The sequence below is a fragment of the Manis javanica genome, chromosome 3 (genome assembly GCF_040802235.1).
Source record: "Manis javanica isolate MJ-LG chromosome 3, MJ_LKY, whole genome shotgun sequence".
NCBI lineage: Eukaryota > Metazoa > Chordata > Mammalia > Pholidota > Manidae > Manis > Manis javanica.
The window spans coordinates 180,478,764-180,499,691 of record NC_133158.1 but is presented as its reverse complement, the minus strand read 5'-3'; the positions used below and the strand labels follow the sequence as shown (position 1 = coordinate 180,499,691).

Genomic DNA, 20,928 nt, shown 5'->3' with positions numbered 1-20,928 from the left:
CTGGCACCAGACAGGAAGGCTCCCAGGGGCCTGACCTCCACTGGCCGCACTAACCTCCACTCCTCCTGCCCCTGCCACCATGCCTCCTCACCACAAACCTGCTCCACGTGGCTCCATCATGGCTGGCTGCCCAAAGTCCGGGGCCCCGGGGAGGGATGTCACATGCTCCTCACAAACCAGTCCAGCAGAAGGCCTGTGGCCTGGCTCAGTCACTGTCCATGACTGACATCACGGGCCCAGACGGTGAGAAGGGGCCTTTCCCGTCACCTCACAGAAACCATGGATAAGAACCTAATTCTTTGGTTTACGCTAAAAAGGAAAGGTGCTGAGTTGTCAAAAGACTGGTATCCCCTCCCCTACTCAATCCAGGATTAAATGCAGAAAAGGTTGGCCGAAGACTCAGCTTCTCAGCAATGCCAAAACCATGTATTTATCTTCAAATTAGCATCAAACCTCAAACATCAGGAAGCAGACTTCATAGAATCCTGTGGTTCTAAAAACCTCAGGAAATGGCAGGCATCATTCCATGTCTTGTACCCCTTAAGAGGTGGGTCCTACTCCCGTGGGGGCTCAGGGGACTGTGGTCACCCCCTTAGCTCTGGGGACAGAGGCCTAAGGGAGGAAGGGTGACTGCATCAGATTTAGTGGTCCGGCCTCCTGAGCCCTGGCCGCACCCAAGGCCCCAGCGCTGTCATGCACAAAACGCCACTCTGCAGCTCCTGCTAACTGGGAGGGCCACCTGGGCAACCTTCTCTTCATTCTCCTATGATTTTTCTTTGATCACCTGGCACTAACATTTTTAAGAAAAGGGTAACAACATGAAAGCCTTACCCTGTCCCCTACCTGCCTCCACCTCTCAAGTGCAGTGGGTACAGGGTGTGTGGGTCACTGGGGGATGAACCTTCCCCATGGCCCTCCACTGAGCACCAGCATCACTGCAGGGCTGGGCGAGATCTGGCTCCTCCCAGGTGACAGGGCTGCCTGGTCTTGGACCTCACTTGCAGTATGTCCTAGACATACTGAGTGTCGAGCTGAAGATGGGAAGGCAAACCTAACCTCACACTGCATGCTTCTGGGCATCAAATAGTCTGTTCTGGAGTGTCTGTTTTCCCTTGAAGACCTGGCCAAGGAGGGCAGCCTGGTGCTGTAGAACAGGCTGCACTTCCATCCGGACCAGCCTTGTCCGGGCCTTCTCTACAAGGTGGTGATAACAGTGCCTCTGGCCTGGGCTGCGGATGGGGCATGTGTGCACGGGCTTGCTACTGCCTTTCTCATGAGGTTTATCCCGTCTCCCACCTGGTCGTAATCTACTCCTTCCCCATCTCTATTCCCTGTGGTGGGGAATACTGCCTTCCCCAGCAGGGCCAAGACATTCCACTCCCCTCCCCCCTGCTGACTTCCCCTCACCTGCACAGTGGGGATTCCTAGTCAGGGGAGGGCAAAGTGCCCTTCCCATAGGCAACGACAGGCTGGAAGGTGGTGGTCCCTAGTATTCAGGGGATGAAGGTGGGGGACAAAGGAGTGGGAGGGAGGGAGTACTGAGCCCAAGATGGTCCCGCGCTGCTCCCCTGGGCCTACTTACCTGCCAGATGAGCCCAGCCACTCCAGAGCCCGCAGGAGGCTACCCGCATCCTTGAGGTCCACCAGGCGCTTCTCACTGGAGGTGACCTGCAAGGCAGGGAGAGCGTGGTCGGCTGGCCCTTCCCTGACCCGTGCACCCTGAGTCTCAGGCTACCTGTGGCACTAAGAGGTGAGCCCTCAGCCCTAGCCCCCAGGGCACTGATCCTCATGGGGACAGAGGCAGACAGTGGTGACCCTTGGGTAAGCACAAGGGAGTCCACTGGGCTGAAGATATGCTGAGTCCTGGGGGCTGCTTCCCTTGGGTTCCTCAGGAGGGTTTGTGTTCCAGAAGCCTGAACCTTCCAGTTAAAGCAAATTCAAGTGAATGAGCTTTCCAGGTATCAGTGCTGGGTCCCAGCTGGCCTTCTGGTCCTTGGGGCCTTGGGCTAACACAGCCTCTTTGATGTGCACAGAAGGGTCATGACTCTGGGTAACTGATGACCTGGGGCACCTGAAAGAAGAAGCACTGACAACCAAACCGGGGCACTGCCCCACCCCCTTCCCAAGTGGCTCAGGAGCTGTGTCCTTGCTAATAGCCATAGTCCTGGTAAAAACAGGAAGAACACTTGGGTGTCGCTGACTGCAGTATCTATCTATGTGTGGGACCATAACCTCTCAGGGATGAAAAAGACTCAGACGCATGTTAACCCAGCCCAGGCTCCCAGAGACCCCCTGATTCAGCTCCCCCATAGAACAAGTCCAGGCGAGGCAAGAGAAGGCTTTAGGAATGGACCTTGATCCTGGAGACTTACTCTTAATTCACCACTTGTGTCCTACTTTTGTCTTTCTTATTTTTAAAATATTTTATGATGAACACTTGTATGGCATTTTTCTTTCCAGAAGGCTCTGCAGTTTCTTGTATGTTTTCCCACCTAGTCTTTGTATTTATTCCTCTTGCCAGGTGAGCATGCTGTGTGTTTGTTTTATAGATGAAGTAATGGAGGCTTACTGTGATTAAGGGACTGGTAGAGGGGTGTACATGGAGCTGGACCCTGATTCCACCATGAAGCTGGAACCAGACTGGCCTCTGTTGACTCCCCCATTGCTCAAGGGTTCTGTCTTTTCACTTGCTCATAGCTGACAGGGCAGGATCACCATCTAGTTCTCAAGAAGACAGTGAGCATTTCTTAATCAAGCATTCATGTTGATGGGAAAGCCACAGGGGTAAATCAGACCTCAACATGGACTCTACATTTCATGTGAATGAATCTACACCTCCACTGAGATATTACCTACTTCCTGAGTATGCCAGCAACCAGCTGCCAGCTCAACTGCATCAGCTGTGATTTCTGCAAGGACTTGAATCTTACAAGACATGCATGAAAATCTGCTCTGAAATGACACCCATCTTGAGTTCCAAAGGTTGCTATTTGAAAATGTCAGCTGTAGTCCAGTTACATCTTAAGTAAGCACAACTTTATACTGAAGGCCCTACTGTGAGGATTCCCATTGGATTTTTCTCCAAACTGCCTCATACAGCTCATTTGAGCTACATGCAGACTCACTGCCTCAGCCAGACCTACTGTGGGATTGTGTGTCGAGGCTGTGCTCCAAAGAAATCACCCCACAAGTTGCAAAGAAATAACAGGACTACATTCACTCACAAGGCTAGTTAGAAGGTGCAAATAGAAAAAAATATAGTGAGAACTATGTGATCAAAGAAAAAACCCAAACTAGCATCATGTACAGATGACAAAAATATAGGCATAAACAAAGCCAAAAGAACTGATTGAAAACTATGCAATTTAGCTACTTAACAGCACTCTTCAATAATGTCAACCGCTGCCTCTTTTGTAAAGATGAGTTACCTAGAAAACAAAATTTTTAAATTATATCAATCAGAGGCTCTAGTTCTGGGTAAGACAGAAAACACACGCCATCCTTTCTCTCTCTTCCAATGCAACTATACAACCTAAACAGAATATATGGCACAGCTTTTTAAGAACGCTGGAAAGTAAACAGCAACAGGCAGCTTGGGGAAGGATGCTGAATTCAAACACTGCTGAAATGCTGGTAAATTCACCACTTCTTTCCTTCCAGTACAGCCCAGTTTGAACTTAATGAATTCAAATCCCCATAAGTGAGCATTGTGGAGCAAAAGAGATAGCTCCAGAAGAAACCAGGCTTGAGGAATGGAAAAGGAAACTCCCAAAGTTCAGAGACAGGAGATGAAACACTCAGGTTTTCTCCTCTCCTTTTCCTGAGGTCCCTGGCAATCCTGTGAGACTGGAAAGTGAAAAATCTTGTGGTGGCAGGGTTGGCAGGGGCAGCGGGAGCCTGCAGCCCCAACTCTTTTCTCTCTCTGTGTGTCCTCCCTATGTTTGGCCCAGACATGACAATTGTGGAAGTGAAAAGTATATGGCCAGACAGAAAATGGGAGACCCAGGGAATCAGAAAGTATTGGGGAAATAATGAATTGGGAAGAGCTCAAGAAAGCAATCTATAAAATTTTTATGAACTCCTAAGCTCACCCTCAGCATGTGTATGTGTGGAATTGATCCAAATGGAATATCTAAAACTTGGAGAACTAACAAACCTCTGCACAGATTCCAGACCAAACTTGCCTAAAGGACAGACATGTAAGACAGAACTAAACAGCACAGCAAATGCTTTGAAACTGACCTGACATTGAAATTAGAATGCCAACCTGCAACCTGAACCTAACCAATATCACTGCTTGCTAAAAAAAAGAGTATTAACATTCTCTGCAGGGTTCCAACAAGACAGTGTCTCATAATGTAATATTTAAAATAGGATAAAATCTAAAACTGCTCAGCATACAAACAACCACAAAATCTGAATTCACATAAGAAAAGAATCAACGGAAGACAATAGATAATAAGATGACACAGCTATTGAAATTATCTGACAAAAGCTTTATAAAGTGTTACAAAAATGCTAAAACAATCACACTCTTGAGATGAGTATTAAAATAGAATGTAACACTTTTGAAAAAAAGTATCAGAAAGTATTAAAATAGAATGCAATGTACACAAAAAAAGACATAAAGGAGAACCAAATGGAAATTTTAGAACTAAAGATATAGCCAAAAATTCTAAAAACCACACTGAAATGGACTCATTAGTAAAATGGGATGAGACAATGAACTTTAAGATAGAGCAACAGAATTTATCTAATCTGAGCAACAGAGAGAGAAAAAGGTTGAAAACACAAATGGATAGAGCCTCAGAGACCTGTGGGATAATAACAAAATTTTTGTGTCACTGGAGTTCCAGAATGAGAGGATAGAGTATGAATTGATGATAAGGTGTTTAAAGAAACCATAGCAAAACTATTCCAAGTGTGATGAAAGACATAAACTTACAGATTCAAGAAGCTGGGAAAATCTTACATAAGATAAAACTGAAGGTTATTTATACACAGAGACATCACAAATTTGCCGAAGACAAAGAATATTGAAAGCAGGCCCCCCAAAATGATACATTACTTACAGGGGAGCAAAGATTTGAATTACTGTGGGTTTCTCAACACACGGAGGACAGAAGAGTGTGACACAAAGTTTTAAAGTGCTGAAAGAAAAGAAGCATCAACCTAGAATTCTGTGTCTAGCAAAAATATTATTCAGAAATTAAGGTGAAATAAGGACATTAAAGGTAACAGAAGAAGAACAGCTTTAAAAGAATTATTAAAGGAAGTTCTTCAGAGAGAAAGGAAATAATACCAGAAGGAAAGTTGGAACATTAATAATTAATGAGCAACAGGAATGGTAAATATCTAGGTAAACATAAAAAAATATTCCTTTTCTTTAAAATATGTTTGATGGTAGAAAAGTAAAACATAATACTATCTAATAGGGCTTTCAATGTGTGTAGATGTGATACATGAGAAAGCTGGAACATAAAGGGGGAAGGGGAGAGGAATCTATAAAGTGGTAAGGTTTCTATATTGCAGTTGAAGTGGTAAAATATTGATACGTCAACTGTGAAAAGTAAATAATTTATAATCCCAACAGAAACCACAAAAGAACTTCATACGAAGAGAGTAAAAAATGTGATATGAGGTTGTCCAAGACAGTTTTGTAGAAAGAGCCTGAACTAACCTCTTCCCATGGACACACCTAATCTACATCTTCATATTGAGCAATTCCCCTAAAAAAGAAAGAGGGCTGACTGAACAGCTTCTGCACAACAAAGGATAGAGGGACTACACAGAGAAGGGAAGGCAAGAAGGAGACATGACATGGTGGCCAGAACCCAACTGCCGATGCTGCAATCTTCATTGGGGAGGGATACCACTGAGGGGCCCATATGCAGAAGTGCCCACTCTAGGCACAGCAAAAATATAGTGATTTAGAGCCACTAGATTATAAATGAAAGAAATCCACTTACTATCCCTAGAGTGTCTGTCCACTGATAAGGGGACTACAGGCACACTCGGGTTGGAGGCACCAGCCAGCACCATTGTTTATGTATCCCTCTACCTGGATAGCAGAGTTGTGAGCAGGGCTCAGGCATACAAGCTGACCTGCTAGGGCTGCACAGTGAGTCCTGGGCCCCTAGCCCACACTTGCTCCAGCTGTCTCCCTAAGGTGGCCCCCACCCATGCCTGGCCCAGCTTTAGCCATCCCACCAAGTCAGTGCTGGTGCAGTGCACAATGGACACCCTGGCCTGTGTCCACACCAGCTCAGGCCACCTCATCATGAAGCACCCCAGACATGCCTGCTCCAGCTCCAGCTCCTGCCAGGAGGGATCCAGTGTGGAGTACTCTGGGACTCACTAAACCACACTGGATCCAGTTCTCACTGTCCTTCCAGGATGCCCCTGGCATGGAGCAGCTGAGTCAGTGCCCACATTGGCTCTGGCCATCCCATCAGGTAGCCCCAGGGCAGTGCCCCAAGACCCCCTGGCCTGTGCCTACTCCAGCTCCAGCAGGACATTCAAGGCCTCAGGAATATGTAATCTACACAAGGATGTTCCTGTACAAGGCAGGAGAGGTGGTGGTTCCACATAATTCACAGAAATAAACACAGGAAAAAAAAAGAATGCTCGAAAAGAAAGAACAAGACACCTGAAAAGAATTAAATGAGGTAGAGATAAGCAATCTACCTGATAAAGAGTTAAAAGTGATGGTCAAACAGAGGGGAGGCTTAGAACCTCACCCCCCATTTTGAGAGAAATCTTCTGCATCCGTGGATGTTTTGTTGCCCTTGTCTATCTTGGATTAATACTTAGTCTATAGGCACAGACCTGATTATCTACATTTGCCCTCTTACAGCACTAAATTATGTTTTCTACCTTTATCTTGCATCTACCTACCACTTCAGCATTTTATTAAAAATAATAATAATAACAATAAGGGAGAAATGTGGGATTCACATATAAATCATGTATAAAAATCAAATGAATAATCATATCTGACTTGATTGTTTATAGTTCATGATGCGTGATCAAAACTGAAAGTTTCTGTGATATGACTGCCCTTGCACTGTTCACCATGTAAGAACTTATTCACTATGTAAGATCTTGTTCACCATGTAAGAACTTGTTCATTATGCTTCAGAAGATTGGAGACCTCAACAGAGAATTAGGCTTGGGGTTGATTAATGACTGTGCATTGAGTCCCCTATACAGAATTTTATTGTTGTTAACAACCATTTGATCAATAAATATGAGAGATGCCTTCTCAAAAAAAAAAATAGTGATGGTCAGAAAGTGCCCAATGGACTTGAAAGAAGAGTGGATGAACTCAGTGAGAACTTCAACAAAGATGAAATATAAAGAAGAACCAGAGTTGAAGGATACAATAAAAGAAATTAAAAGTAAACAAGGGGGAATCAACAGCAGATGAGAGGCTGCTGAAGAATGGATCTGTGATAGTGGAAAGCACTGAAGCAACAGGAAGCCAGATACAAAAAGAAACAGACTTATTTTTTAATGAGGATAGGTTAAGGGAGCTTTAGGACAACATCAAGTGTATTAACTTTCACATTATGGGGATCCCAGAAAGAAAAGAGAAAGAGAGAGGGTCAGAAAACTATTTGAAGAAATAATAGCTGGAAACTTCCCTAACCTGAGGGAAGACAGACATCCAGGGCCAGGAAGCACAGAAAGCCCCTAAGAAGTTTCACACCAAGATACATAATAATTAAAATGTCATAAATTACAGTTAAAGAAAGGATCCACACTAAGACACAAAATAATTAAGATGTGAAAAATTACAGATGAAGAAAGGATCTTTAAAGCAGCAAGAGAAAAAGCAAATAGTTACATAACAGGGGAAACCCATATGGCTATCAGTTGATTTTTCAGCAGAAATTTTGCAGGCCACAGAAGAGTGGCATGATACAGTAAAAGTGCTGAAAAGAAAAACACCTACAACTAAGACTAGACTGCTCAACCTGGCAACATTATCATTCAGAATTGAGGAATGAGAAAGAGTTTCTTAAACAAATGATAGTTAAAAGAAATCAACACTAAACCAGCCTTATAAGAAATGTTAAAGGATCTTCTTAAGCAAAAATGAAAAGTCCATAACTAGAAAAAAATTATGAAAGGACAAAATTTCACTGGTAAAAGCAAGCATATAATAAGGATAGTAGATTAATCACTTATAAAACTCATAAAAGGTTAAAAGAAAAAAGTAGTAAAATGTATTTTATATACCTATAAAAACTAGTTAAGGAATACACAAAATAAAAAGATATTAAATATGGCCACAAAATGTCAGGGGTGGGGCAGGAGCAAGTAAAAAGGTGCTTTTAGAATGTGTTTGAACTTAGATGACCATCAATTTAATATAGATTGCTATGTAAACAGGATGTTATATATGAACCTCATGGTAACCACAAATCAAAATCCAATTATAGATACACAAAAAATTAAAGGAATCCAAGCATAACATTAAAAAGGTCATCAAATCACAAGGGAATAGAATAAAAGAAGAAAGGAACAGAGAACTACAAATGCAACCAGGAAACGATGAACAAAATGCCAATAAGTACATACCTACCAATAATGTAGTCCAATATGCCAATCAAAAAAACATAAAGTTACTAAATGGATTAAAAAACCCACCCACTTGTATGCTACCTACAAGAGACTCATTTCAGACCTAAGACACATACAGACTGAAAGTGAAGGGATAGAAAAAGATATTACATGCAAATGGAAATAAGAAAAAGAACTAAGGCAGCGATACTTGTATCAGACAAAAGAGACATGAAAATAAAGACTGTAACAAGAGACAAAGAGCATTCCATAATGACAAAGGGATCAGGCCAACAAGAGGATAGAACAGTTGTATATCTATGTATCTAACATAATGATAATAGAACAAATATTAACAGACATAAAGGGAGAAAATTGAAAGTAATACAGCAATTGTAGGGGACAGTAACACCCCACTTACATCAATGGATAAAGTATCCAGACATAAAGTCTTTAATGACACCTTAGACCTGGTGGACTTAACAGATATACACAAAACATTCAATTCACAAACAGCAGAGCACACATTCTTTTCAAGTACACACGGAAATTCTCCAGGATAGATCACATGTTAGGCCACAAAACAAGTCTCAATAAATTTAAAATTGAAATCATATCCAGCATCTTTTCTGCCCACAATGGTATGAAACTAGAAATCATCTATAAGAAAACTGGAAAAACCAAAAACACATGGAGGTTGAATACCATGCTCATAAACAACCAATGAGCCAAAAAAATTAATCAAAGAAGAAAAAAGCAGACCCTGAGACAATTGAGAATGGAAATCCAATTTAACAATCTTTGGAATGCAGTAAATCAGTTCTAAGAGGGAAGCTTATAGTGATAAAGGCCTACCTCAAAAAACAAGAAAACTCTCAAATACACAATTTAACCTTACATGTAAAGGAACTAGAAAAAGAACAAAGCCCATAGTAAAAGGAAAGAAATTACAAAGATCAGAGTGGAAAGATCAGCTGGTTCTTTGGAAAGATAAACCTTTAGCCAGGCTCATCAAGAAAAAAAGGAGATTTAATAAAATCAGAAGTGAAAGAGGGGAAATTACAACTGACATCAAAGTAATTAAGAAAGGATTATAAGAGACTACTATGAAAAATTATATGCCAACAAATTGGAAAACCTTGGAGAAATGGGTATGTTCCTAGAAATATACAATCTTCCAAGAGTAAATCAGAAAGAAATAGAAAAAATCTGAATAGACCAATTATTAGTAACAAAATTGAAGTAGTAATACCACCCGGCACCAAAAAAATTCCAGGACCAGAACCAGATGGCTTCACAAGTGAATTCTATCAGACATTCAAAAAAGAGTTAATATCTATCCTTCTCAAACTATTTCAAAAAACAGAAAAGGAGTGAATTTTTTCCAAATTCATTCTACAAAGCCAACAGTACCCAGTACCAAGATCAGACATAGACACTGCAGAAAAAGAAAATTGCAGGCCTAAGAAACACACATGCAAAAATCCTCAAAAAGATATGCAAACTGAATTCAACAATATATTAAAAAGATCAAGTGGGATTTATTCCAGGGATGCAAGGATGGTTCAATACCTGAAAATCAATCAATGAAACAGCACATTAACAAAATGAAGGATAAAAATCACATGAACATCTCAGAAGATACAGAAAAAGAATTTGACAAAATTCAACATCTGTTCATGATAAAAACTTTCAAAGTGGACATAGAGGGAGCAAACCTTAAAATAATAAAGACCACATAGGACAAACACATAGCTAACATCACACTCAGTGGTGAAAGGTGAAAGCTTTTCTTACAAGATCAGAAAGAAGAAAGGAATGTCCACTCTCACCACTTTTATTCAACATAGTATTGAAAATCCTAGCCACAGGAAGCTGACAAGAAGAAGAAATAAAAGCATCCAAAATGGTAAGGAAAAAGTAAAATTGTCACTATCTGCAGATGACATGATAGTACATATAGAAAATCCTTCAGACTTCACCAAAATATTATAATAAATGAATTCAGTGAAATTTCAGGATACAAAATCAATATATAGAAATCTTTCACACTTCCATATACTAATAATGAAGTAGCAGAAAGAGTAATTAAGGTAGCAATCACATTTACAATGCATGAAAAATAATAAAATACCTTAGAATAAATTTAACAAAGGAGGTAAAAGACTTTGACTCTGAAAACTGTAAGACACTGATTAAGAAGAAATTAAGAAAAACGCAACACAAATAAATGGAAAGATATACCATGCTCATGGATTGGAAGAACCAATATTTTTAAATGTCCATATTACCCTAAGCAATCTACAGATTCAATCAATCTCTATCAACATAGCAACAGTATTTTTTTTAGCCAAACTAGAGCAAATAATCATAAAATTTGTATGGAACCACAAAAACCCTGAATAGCCAAAGTAATAGGGGAAGAAGAACAAAGCTGGAGGTACAACAATCCCATATTCCAACCATGCTACAAAGCTACAGTAATCAAAACATTATGGTACTGGCACAAAAGCAGACACACAGATCAATGGTACAGAATAGACAGCCCAGAAATAAACCCAGGTTTATATGGTTAATTAATCTATGACAAAGACAATAAGAATATACAATGGGGAAAAGGATAATTTCTTCAATAAATGGTGCTGAGAAAACTGGACTACTATAATAAACAGTAATGGGGGTTCTGTAAAGACTAAAAATAGAAATACCCTGTGACCCAGTAATTTTACTTCTGGATATCTACTCAAAGAAATAAATAATGTTAAGCCAAAAAGATATGTGAACTCCTATGATTTTTACCAAGATATGGAAGCAATCTAAGTGTCCATTAATAGATGAATGGATAAAGAAGATGTGGTATATATATACAATGGAATATTCCTCAGTCATAAAAAGAACAAAACTTTCCCATTTGTGACAATACAGATGGACCAAGAGGGTATTATGCTAAGTGAAATAAGTCAGACAGAGAATGACAAATGCCATATGATTTCATCCATATGTGGAATCTAGAAAATAAAACACATGAACAAGCAAAACAGACAGACTAAAAAATACAGAGAATGAACTGGTTGGGGGATGACCTAAATAGGTGAAGGGGATTAAGAGGTACAAATTTCCAATTACAAAATAAGTAAGTCATGGGATGCAAAGTATAACATAAGGAATACAGTCAATAATATTGTAATAACTTTTTATATAATTAACGTACAATTACATGAGCAACATTATGGTTACTAGACTCCCCCCATTATCAAGTCCCCACACATACCCCATTACAGTCACTGTCCATCAGCGTAGAAAGATGCTATAGAATTACTACTTGTCTTCTCTGTTGTACAGCCTTCCCTGTACCCCCTCCCCCTACATTATGTATGCTAATCGTAATGCTCCTTTCCCCCCCTTATCCCTCCCTTCGCACCCATCCTCCCCAGTCCCTTTCCCTTTGGTAACTTAGTCCATTCTTGGGTTCTGCGATTCTGCTGCTGTTTTGCTCCTTCAGTTTTCTCTTTGTTCTTATACTCCACAGATGAGTGAAATCATTTGATACCTGTCTTTCTTCACCTGGCTTATTTCACTGAGCATAATACCCGTTAGCTCCATCCATGTTGTTGTAAATGGTAGGATTTGTTTTCTTCTTATGGCTGAATAACATTCCACTGTGTATATGTACCACATCTTCTTTATCCATTCATCTATTGATGAACATTTAGGTTGCTTCCATTTCTTGGCTATTGTAAACAGTGCTGTGATAAACATAGGGGTGCATATGTCTTTTTCAAACTGGGCTCCTGCATCCTTAGGGTAAATTCTTACAAGTGGAATTCCTGAGTCAAATGGTATTTCTATTTTGAGGTTTTTGAGGAACCACTATGCTGCTTTCCACAATGGTTGAACTAATTTACATTCACATCAGCAGTGTAGGAGGGTTCTCCTTTCTCCACATCTTCACCAACATTTGTTGTTGCTGTTTGTCTTTTGGATGGTGGGCACCCTAACTGGTGTGAGGTGATATCTCATTGTGGTTTTAATTTGCATTTCCCTGATGATTAGCGATGTGTATCTTTTCATGTGCCTGTTGGCCATCTGAATTTTTTTGGAGAAGTGTCTGTTCAGATCCTTTGCCCATTTTTTAATTGTGTTATTTGCTTTTTGTTTGTTGAGGTGCATGAGCTCTTTATATATTTTTGTAATAACTTTTTACATATGATATCAACTTATGGTGAGCATTTTGTAATGTATATAATTGTTGAATAAGTGTTGAACACCTGAAACTAATAAAATATTGTATATCAACTATACTTCAATTAAAAAATAAATGAGATAAAATGTAACACTAAAAGACATTAAATAGCTTAAAAGAAGACAGGAGAGAAAAAGCAAGGAAATAGAGGGGATAAACATAAGTCAAATAAAAGATTACATCCTAACATTTCAAGAATTACATTAAATACAAATGACTGAAATACAGCAAATAAAAAAGACTTTCCTGAGTAATTAAAAATAGACAACTATATATTGTCTACAAGAATCTTAGTTCAAATATAGTGAGCTAGGCTGGCTAAAAGGATGTAAAAAAATACATTGTGTAAACATGAATCAAAAAAATAGGGAGTGGCTATATATTAATATTAGGCAAAGAAGACTTCAGAACAAAATTTATCTGGGATAAATAGGGGTATAATATTTTGATAAAAGGGTTCTGTGATCAATAAGATATAACAATAAATATGTATGTGTCTAACAAGAGAAATTAAAAATTCACAAGGCAAAAACAGATATAACTAAAAGGAAAAATAGACATATCTACATTTGTACTCAGAAACTTCAAAACTACTCTCATAGTAATAGATAGAATGAGTAGTAATAAAATAAGTATAAAAGAGTTGAAAAACACCATCAACCCACTGGATCTCATTGACATTTGTAGAGTATTAAACCTATCAACAACAGAATATACACTTTTTCCCAACAATCCAGGAACATTCACCAATGTATACAATATTCTGGGTCATAAAAAAAATCTTACCTAACTTTAAATAGTTGAAACAATATAAATTATATTCTCTGATCATAATGGAATTAAATTAGAAATCAATAAAGATAGCAGGAATATCTCTAATCACCTGGAATTTAAACAACATATTCCTATATAATCCAAAGACCAAAAACGATGTCAAAAGGAAAATAGAAATTACTCTTAACAGAATGAAAATGACTACATAGTAGATCAAAGCCTGTGGTATATAGCTAAAGCAATGTTTAGGGAGAAATTTATAGTACTAAATACTTACATTAAAAAAGATGTCAAATCAATAATCCAAGCTTTCATGTCAAGAAACTAGAAAAAGAAGATCAAACAGATCCCAAACCCAAAGAGAGAAGGAAAAAAGAACAGAAATCATGATAAATGAAAGTCCAAATACATTAATATCTACACTAAATGTAAACAAACTTACCAAATACTACAAGTAAAAGACTATGATTTTCAGATTGGATATAAATGACACACAACTACATGTTGCTTACAAGAAATGTACCTTAAATATAAGGCTACAGAACTGAAGGTTAAAGAGTGAAAAAGATACCCCACACAAATGGTGACCACAGAAAGTTGGCAATGCTTCATATTTATAAAAAAGATCAATTGACCAGGACGATATACCAAGCCTAAATTCTAAATGTACCTAATAACAACTTCAAAATAAATAACACCAAAAAAAATGACAGAACCAAAGTGAGTATAAGACAAATTCATACTTTTGAAAGAATACTTTTAAATTTTTCCCAGTAACATGAATACAAAAATCAGAAGGGATATAGAAAGCTGTTCACAAGATTAAAAACTTGACATGATTGACAGATACAGAAAAATTCTTCTGACAACTGCAGAATATATATTATTTTCAAGTGTACATGTTAAGTTTTGAAAATATACCATACGCTGGGTCATAAATCCAGTTCTGACAAATTTCAAAGGTAGAAAGCTAACAAAATATGTCAGGATCCATATGCTAAAAACTACAGAATGCCAATAAAAGAAAAAACCTAAATAAATGGATATACTAGGTTCATTATTCATGAATCAGAAGACTCAATAAAGATATGAATTCCACCAAAATACAGGTTTCATGCAATTCCTATGGAAATCTCAGGATTTTTTTATAGATATAAAATAGCTGATTCTAAAATTTCTATGGATAGGCAAAGGAACTATAATAGCTAAAACCATTATGAATAAGCAGAATAAAGTTGGAGGAACATACTTAATTTTAAGGTTTACTATATAGCTACAGTAACCAGGATAGTGTTATATTGGCAGAGGGGTAGACACAGAGATCAAGAGAATGGAATTGAGAACCTAGAAATAGATCTACACAAACTGTATCAAAGTTTTGACAAATGTGCAAAGGTAATTGAATGAGGGAAAGATAGCCTTTTGAACAAATGTTGCTGGAACAAATGGGTGTCCATAAGCAAAATCATTAACCCAGGCACATCTTTTATTTTTTTGACCACTTAGGAGATGATTTTAATAGTTCATGCAAGGGCTGGCTTAGATAAGGTGCTAGTGACAGATGCGGGGAGAAGTGACACATCGTGTGTATTTTGGAAATGAGATCTCTTATCGATTGGAAGATTAGACCTGCATTTCTTCCTATCTCTGATCTTTCTGACCAAGTTTTCCTTCTTGTCTCCTTCTCACCCTTTTGATCAGTGTTCTAAAACAGGGTAATATGTGAGGACCTTTAATAAAACAAATTCAAAGTGGATCATGGATCTGACTGTGAAATGTACAGCTATAAGACTTCCAGAAGAAAATACCGGAGAAAATCTATGTGATCTTGGGTTTGTTGATGAGTTCTCAATACAATACAAAAGCATGACCCCTAAATGAAAAAAATTTAAAAATTGGACTTTATCAATATGAAAAACTTTGCCCTTTATAAAATACTGGTAAGAGAATAAAATAAGGCACACATTAGGAGAAAATATTTGTTAATCACATCTCCGGTAAAGTATTTTTATCCAGAACATATAAAGAACTCTTAAAATTCAATGACAGAATAAGCCCGATGGGCAGAAAAGCTGAACAGACACTTCGGATGAGGCGTCACGGGCGGTGACCGAGCACATGAAGGTTCCCTGTCGTGAGGGAACGCAGAGCCAAACTGCAGCCCAGCTACACACCTACTTGAATGGCTGACATTCACGAAGCCGATAGTAACAAATGCTGGTCAGAAGTCAGAATAAGTCTCATTCACTGCTGGTGGGAATGCAAAATGGTGTAGCCCTTTGAGAGGCAGTTTAGCACTTCCTTATAAAATTAAACATAGTCTGACCACACAGCCCAGCAATTGCACTCTTAGGTATTTACCCAAATGAATTGAAAACTGATGTCCATACAAAAACCTGTATGCAAAAGTCTATAGCAGTTTTTTAAAAATTGCTAGAAATTGTAAGGGACCAAGATGTCCTTCAACAGGGAAATGGAAAACAATAAGGAAAGCTGTCACACAGCACACAGTAGGGCTGATTTGATTTTTAGGATGAGATATCAGTAAAGATAAGTCTGGGTAATTTTGGAAAGAAAAGATTTTAATTAGCCTTGCTGAATCATTTTGTCCAATGATGCCAATTTTCTATAATTAGTTAAGCTGGCAATATTAGGATTTCATTTGGCTTTGAAATGATCCTGAGGAGTGAATTACTTTCTCCCAGAGTTTGGGATCCTCTTAGGCCATTGAAAGTTATAAATTATGTTAAGAACCAACTTTCTTTTAGAAACATTCCACTGTATCTACCAGACCTTTAACGATGTATTTTCTTGTTTCTTAAACGTTTCTGAAAACCAAATTATGGGCCTGCTCAAAAGTCATCATGCCTACTTCTTTGAGCTGCCTAAGAGGAGAATGTTTTGTGTACACTGAGACCCACAGAAAAATATCCTTACCATTCTGAATGAGGTAGGAATAGAATACTGAGTTTATGACTAAGCAACTCTGGAGAACTTCTCATGGCTGTTATAGTAGTCAAGAAAGAGCACTGCAGTGAGTCTTTAAGAAGACAGACAAAGAGTGAAAACATAATACCTTCTTCCTGTACTTACTATCCTTATTACTAGCAGTTAGGTAATGTCCATAAGCCAAGCCAAGCAAACTTCATGAGTGGTTTTCATTATTTCAACACTTCAAATGGCAGGTGTCCATGTCCTGCAAACAGTCATGCCTGCCTCACATTTCTCTGCTTTATGATGAAAATACATCACCTGAATATGGAGTGCTAGTCATTATCTCATGCTACTAAGATCAGACTGGTAGCTGTATGGCTAAAATCAATAAAAAATCAATCAAAATGGAAACATGAATTATACTTAATGTATGCAGTTCACCTGGTAGACAGGGATTGTTCAAACATGGGGTCTTTAAGAGAAAGATTGCCAAAAAGTTGTCAAGTTTAGGTTAGAATTAAGATCAGCTTGAAAATATAATTTCTCTACTTCTATATTAATTGAAGATATAGAAAAAAGCAGTTAACATACTTCTGGTAAATACTCTACCCAACCTTCTGCTATGGTCATGTGAACATGGCATTGTGACAACCATTTCATGCATCAACTAGTATAATGAAAACATCGAAAGGAGATGCTAGTATCCTGCAGAATCATCCCTTAAGCTCCCTATAGGCTCAAGAATCGCAAGCAGGTGGCTTTATCCATATACTTTGCAAGACAGAGTGCAAACTAATGGAGCCACCTTAGTCCCCCTGATGATGGCAGGACCCGGAAGTCAGCCACCTACTCAGTTTTCAGGTGAGGTTGTGAGAACAGAGAGGACAGTGGCTTGCCCAGGGCCAGGGCCAAGTGGCCACTGAGGGACAAAGCCAGACCTGGTGCCTACATTCTTTATATAAGGCCTTTAAAGACATGTAAATCAGAATGTAATTTTATTTTCTATCATTGTGGTATATCATGAATTTATGCTCATAAATACGACTCACAGTACCATCCTAGTGAAGCTCATACAATGCTCCAGTGCAAATTTCTCTATTTATAAACAGCTTTTGGTATGGAGAGAGATGTGGCTGTAGCTGAGTCAGGCATGGGCAGGCCATGAGACTTTGCCTATGAAGGGCTAATAATGTATGTCTGCATTCTCAGTGATCCTGAATGTGTGTGGCAAAATGAAGCCAAGTCAACTTGTTTTCTGATCATGAGTTCCTGTAGACAGGCCCAGGCAACACTGACAGACGAGAAAAAATTCAGGAGATGAAGCTGACGGTGCATGCAGCCCAGGTGCTCCTTGGCACTTGTTACTACAGATACACACTTCACACAGTGGAGGATTATTTTAATTTCATGGCCCTCAGATCTCATAAATACAAGTAAAAACAAGTAGGTAACTATGACAACTCTACTCAAGAGAGCTTGAATTTCAGAAAGAAACCATCCATCGAGACTCTTTATTTTGTTTTCTTAACATACACTTTGCCTTCTCTTCAGCTGAGGCTTTTATGTTACTTCAAAGCCATTCCTATCAATTGCATATCAAGACATGCTATCCCCCTGCCCTTAGACACCAGGGTGGACTCAGGAAGATGCTCTGCTTGGTGATAGAATCTGGCAGTCCTGCCCCACTTTCTACCTGGTGCTGCAGGGCTCACTCTGGGTCTCTCCAGAAACCTCTAGAGCTGCTGCCAGGGTTTCGCTCTTCACATTCCCATTAAAGCGAGACTGTATTAACACATGCTGCTCTGCACCCAGGCCCATATGCTCCTCACATCTTTCGTGGAGTGCTGAGGGCACTGGGAGTGAAATGGAGTGATTGTTATGCACGGCCTTTGGCTGCCTCATGGCACCTGTGCCTTCCTTAGAGTCCGTTTAGGAACTTGATGTTCCTCAACAAAAGCAAGCGAGACCCCTTCTGATGAGGGTTAGTTAAGCAGTGAGATGATCTGAAAGAAATCTAGAGGCATGCCTAAGACCTCCTGTTAGTGGGCCTGTTGATGGCCAGGGACTGAGGGGGGTTTGGGGCACCTCACAGGAAGACGCAGGGTCTTTCAGATGAGGCAGGCCCAGTCACAAAGCCTTGCTCCCCAAGATTTGGCCTAGATTCCCATGGACTAGGTTCTTTAGCCAGGGATAGAGATACTACACTAAATCTGAGTGGCACTGGGGCATGAACAGAGCCATGTTTGCGTCCGGGTGGACCACTGTGGAGGCATTCTTCCATGCTCTGCATGATGCACAGTGCAGATTTCACTCACTGGGAGACTCCAGAGGCACTGACGCCTGGGGAAATGGTACTGGAATATAGTAATTCCTCAAGCAGAAGAAGGCTGGCACAGAGGAGGAAGAAACGGGTGACAACCTCTTATTCAAGGGCACCCATGGTGTCCATGCCGAGTGTTCAAGAACAACTCGGGGAGGGAGGGAGCACACACAGGGCATCAGCATGTATGCTCAGATAAAGCTGACAAAACCTCGGTTTCAGTTAGATGCTGCTGGGATTCACCTTTGTCTACAAGACTGAGCCAAAAGGCAGCAGAATAAAAAGAGCTTGGGACCTGGATCAAGACAGAAAACTAACATTTCTGAGCACCCACTATGTTCAGAAACAAAGGGAAATGCTTTTGAATACATTATCTCCCCAACCTTGAAAAGTAAGTATTATTGTGTCTATTTTACAGAAGAGGAAACAGGCTAGCAGGGCTTATGTGACTTGCCACGGCCACCTGGCCAGCGAACTGTGGCACTGAGATACGACCCAGTCTCCCCAACTTCAAGATCTGCCTTCTTCCCAAGAGGCCACTCCACCCTCTCTTGTGCATCTTTGCATACTGCATGGCTGTTGGCAGATTGGCTGATTAATAATAATAAACGACTAATAAAATAGTGCCTCACTTCTAGCTCCGCCACCCGCATGCTGGTGACCTTGTGCAAAGGCTCACCCACCTGTGCTGCTGAGCACCCTGCTGTGAACTGTGTGGTACGCTCTGCTTCCTACCGTTGTCACTGTTGATCCCTGACAGCCCCAGTGGGAGCAGAGATCACAGAATCTTTCTCCTGCAGGGAACCAGGGGGCACAGGTCTTGCCTGAAGGTGTCTGTGACTCCTAAGTCCTGTCTAGTATATGGTCCCTGATGTGGAGACCACCACTTGTCTGGCAATTTCTCTCGGCACCTGGCTTTGTGCATCTCTCCTTGCCCCCTTTGGTGGAGGTCTGTCCTTTCTGGTGAGGGGAAGCAAATTAACAGTTTGCTGGACTCTTCCAATGCCCCTCTGAGGAGGCCGTCAGAGATGGGGCAGGGCTGCCAGTCACAGTGGTGCTGGGGCTGAGGCCAGACCCAGCCAACTCTCTGCATTGCCCCTCCCAGCCAGCCATCACGCTGCGCTCCACCTCCCTCAGCAGGTCTGGCTGCAGAGGCACAGAGATAGCTAGTGTGGGACAGGGGAGGAGGGAGCCAGTGCTCCCATGTGTGAGGAGGAGGCTTATATTGTCTTGGAGGAGCAGCCCAGCTTCCAGAAGCCCAGGCCTCCAAAGGAACAGTTCGGCCTTAAGTGTTTAAGACTGCAGCTTCTAGAACCAGGGTCAAAGTGGGGAGCACCCAGCTTTCAGCTGGTACTTCCACGTGTGGAAAAGCAGCACGCAGAGGAGAATGGATGGCAGGCAAGCATTCGAACTATCAGGTGGTATGGGTGAGCCAACTGTATTAGTGAGAACACGCCAGTGGGGGAGGATTCTCTTTTCTCTTTTGACCTTCCTTTCCTCCTCCTGGGATCTATATGTTCCTGGCCTGGCCTAGTATCTCCATTCTCCTCTCCTGCCCCAACCCCTGTCCACGTGTGGGCATCTGTTAAATACTGAGGCCATGGAAATAAAATTCTGAGGTTTTGAATGTTTTAATCTTTTTCACCCCATAAGGCATGATTATTTTCTAGAAGAAAATTATCCACATCTATCTTCTTCATTTTAGACCAGCCAATTCTGTCAGCTCTCTGTGGGACAGTAAAAATGCCCTTATTGCTTAGAAACTGTGCATAACTACATTAGTCTCTAATGTAATTAATTAAATCCAGTAAGTTAAAAATGTTTAACATAGCTTTTAGGCCTGATATAACTAACTAACTACAATAGCCAGCTCCAAAATAGGTGAGGAAAAAGAAGTTTTAATTGGCAAAGAATTATGATCGTAGAACTCTTGTGGATTTAAGAACAAAACAGAGGTCAGACCAAAGAGAGTTCTGGTGGAATACAGAATTGGGTCACACCATTTCCCCAGAGGACCTGATCTAAGCGTCTAGAAAGGCAAACATGAAAGAACCAATTTCAAGGCAGCACACAAGGATGTCAAATGTGG

General features: G+C 40.3%; 1 protein-coding gene across 2 annotated transcripts in view; it reads right to left on the bottom strand.

Moving 5' to 3' along the window:
* ULK4 (unc-51 like kinase 4) overlaps window positions 1-20,928 on the bottom strand; it is a 735,705-nt gene that overhangs the window by 5,142 nt on the left and 709,635 nt on the right. For both annotated transcript variants that reach the window (XM_073232499.1, XM_073232492.1), the window contains one exon: window positions 1,583-1,668. In XM_073232499.1, the coding sequence (XP_073088600.1) occupies window positions 1,583-1,668 (86 nt within the window). The remainder of the gene's footprint in view (window positions 1-1,582; window positions 1,669-20,928) is intronic.